The 3211-nt window shown below is 45.4% G+C and overlaps 1 protein-coding gene across 1 annotated transcript; it reads right to left on the bottom strand.

Annotated features, from left to right (window-relative positions):
* Window positions 1–156: 156 nt before the first annotated feature.
* On the bottom strand, window positions 157–2477 carry LOC118332703 (RNA/RNP complex-1-interacting phosphatase-like; the record flags this gene model as incomplete). The annotated part of the gene is given in 5 exon segments (XM_035668104.1): window positions 157–1458; window positions 1545–1661; window positions 1908–1983; window positions 2074–2120; window positions 2417–2477. Coding segments are annotated over 5 exon segments (662 nt in total), but the record flags the coding sequence as incomplete, so codon positions are not given.
* Between the last annotated feature and the right edge of the window lie 734 nt (window positions 2478–3211).

The raw sequence follows: 3211 nt of genomic DNA on the forward strand, positions 1-3211 counted from the left end.
GTGTGTCCATCTTATATGTCTGTTAAACAGTTTGATTAAAATAATCAAGACATTTTCTCGTTGTATTAAAATCTTAAAATGTTTCTTTATTAAAATCGACCTTCGACCTTCCTGCTTTTATTATCCGTCTCATTTCACTTCCTGTATGACAGCGAATCACGTCACAGCGACACTTTATTGTAAATTCATAAATGTTTTAAATGATAATACAGAAAGTCCATTTTTAAACTAAAAAGATAAAAATTTAACTGGTTCCACATCGAAACAGCTTCTTTTTTTTTAATGACATTGAACACATCACCCCGGGCTCTGGAAACTGTGATGGTTATATTTTTATATTTTACACCATTTTATAGAGCAACAAACTAATTAATCCATCAAGAAAACAACCAACACATAGAGGGATAATGAGAATGATCATTAGTTGCAGTCCTAACTGTCTGAATTTAATAAAAGGGATCCAATCTGAGGTGAAAGAGTAAACCTGTGTTACAGATCCTCTCAGGTGAGAAGCAGCCGATAAAACAAACCAAAAATATAAAAGAGTCCAATAAAAAGAGAATAAAACCGTAAACATGTCAACAGTTCTCCTTGGCAGCGGGATCAACATTGGACTGATTTGAGGTCAGTATGAAAAAGGCACATTAAGATCTCAGAGCTGACAAACATTCATCGGCTCCGACAGCTGGAAGTAAAACAGTCTGAACTCTGCTCCACGTCTACAGTCCGGATCCTCATCAGTCCTCTAATAAATACTAATAAAATACTAAACCTGATTTCTCAACATCCAGATACGACAGATTATTTGGATTAATTAACATTATTTGGAAACAGCCGATGAGGACGGTGAAAGTAACGCGAGCCGTCGCTGACACTGAGCAGCTGAATGTTTGAGAGGAGGAATAACTCCTGATCTTTGTTCACAGTCAAACTCTACGCTGTGGATTCTGATCGGCTTTATTTTAGCCGACACCGATCGATTAAAATAGACTCAGAGTTGAGCTGATAAAACACTGATAAAAAGGTTTCCAGTGAACATCGGACACATTAACCACATTCAGTGTAAAAGCAGATGACAGGAAGAGTCCTGCTTTCTGTCAGTAGTTGTCGTACGTGTTCACTCTGTGTCTGTGGTGAGGTCTCATCTGGCGGCCGGCCCACTCCTCCTCGGGTCGCTCACGCAGGCCGTTGGACTCGTTGGTCCAGCGTGCGGAGTAGCGTGGGAGGGGAGGAGGAAGAGGAGGAGGAGGAGGACCTCTCCTTCTGTCCACTGGGCGGGGGGGTCTCCTCCACTGACTGTCGGGGTGAGGCGGGGTCCATCGGTACGGGTGGTGGTGGTGCAGCGGGGCGCCCGTGGGTGGACAGAAAGGAGGCGGAGGCAGTAACGGAGGACTGGGGAGCAGGCCGTCCTGTGGGTGGTGGTGATGGGAGCGCTGGTTTCCTGTTGGAGGGTACGACCTGGAACAGAGACAGACAGACAGTCGGACGCTGTACGACTCATTTCTAACACAGAAGACCGGAGGAGGGATGTCTGTCCTCCCTACCTGTGGTACCAGTCGGCGAGGTGAGGTCGGCGCTCCTCTCTGCGGTCACCGTCTGACGGCCGATGTGCAGCTCGACCTCTCATTGGCTCCTGCTCCGACTCCTCCATCCCCTCGTTACTGCGTCCAGGAGATCAAAGCAGAGCAGACGGTTCGGATGTTAAACGATGATGATGAAGAGTTATAAAGGTGAAGCATCACTCGGTGCAAACATCAGTAACTGAGCGCTGTTTTACTGTAACATCGTCCCTGAGCTGCAGCTCCAACGGCTGACTGCGAGCGCTCCAACTACAGTCACTAACTTCCTGTGAACATCTGTATGCCTCTGTCTCTGATGTACGTGGAACTCTGGACGTATGGTCTCACCTCCTCTTCGGTCCACGCTGGAGATCTTCCAGGTAGTTGTGTCTTTCGATAGCGTGGCCCCGCGACGAGTTAAACACTGAGGACAGAACCACATTCAGGATGCTTCACTCTCATTCAGTGACGTTTAAACACTTTAACATAAAGAGACAATAACACGAGCACTCACACGCCACAGCCTCCTTAGGATCCATCCCATCAACGTCTATCAGATACCTGCAGGTCAGACGCAGCTGTTAAACACAGGATTACACGTGGAATCTGATACAGTTACTAATTACAATATAAAGTAATGTAACTGGATTACTTTCTGCTCATTTTGGATTACATCAACACCAAATAAAGACAGGAGAAATATCAACGAGGTGATTTTTACTTTTAAAGAAAAAATGAAGATTTAGCATCAAAAGTAGTGGAGAGCTAATAATCCCCAAATGTAACTGTAATCTGTTCTGTCTGTGACTGTAATGGATTACAGCTGACCCTGCCTACTGGTCCGTCTACGTCCTCACCTGCAGATCAGGTATCCGGTGCGGTTCAGGCCGTGGGTGCAGTGGACGCCGATCAGCTTGTCTGTGAAGGACAGTCGAGTTAATGAGCGTCACACAGAGAGAGAGCTTCAACCAATCACTGAGAGTTCTGCAGAACCTCACAACAATCACTGAGAGTTTCTGCAGAACCTCAGCAACCAATCACTAGAGTTCTGCAGAACCTCACAACCAATCACTGAAGTTCTGCAGAACTCACAACAATCACAGCAGCTGACGCAGTGAGCAAAGATGGATGAACTCTCTCGTTCATTCAGTTCATCAAAAACTTCAGAAACCTACTTCGGCTTTCTTACAGTATAAAGTCTGTCAACTGTTTAAAATACCTTATTATTATTATTATTATTCACGGTGTCTGGACACTGTCAGAACAGTACTTACTAAAGGACATAAAGAGTGTTGCATTAGTTGTAGATTGACAATAAAGCCAGACACACTTCATGGCACCTCATATTTGGAAAGAAGGCCCAAATAGTAACAATAACCCTCTAGAAACGGGAGTTCCTGGATCTGCGCTACCTGGGTGTTTCCTTAACAGTTCTCTAAAAAAAGTGAAAACGAGGCACCAGGACCTTCATTACCAACCCCCCGCCCTTTTTTATCGTGGAACCACAGGCTCCAGTTGTGGTTCCGGGCGGGGCAACACCCTCTCCATTAAGATAGCCTTAAGACGTTCTCTTTGATAAAGGGCTATATTAGGGCCGGATTCCGTGGAGTCTAACCCATCCTTTTAGTATGCTGCTAATAGCCTGACTACGG

The sequence above is a fragment of the Morone saxatilis genome, unplaced genomic scaffold (assembly GCF_004916995.1).
Source record: "Morone saxatilis isolate NCDOM2014 unplaced genomic scaffold, NCSU_SB_2.0 Contig21, whole genome shotgun sequence".
In the NCBI taxonomy this organism is placed as follows: Eukaryota; Metazoa; Chordata; class Actinopteri; family Moronidae; genus Morone; species Morone saxatilis.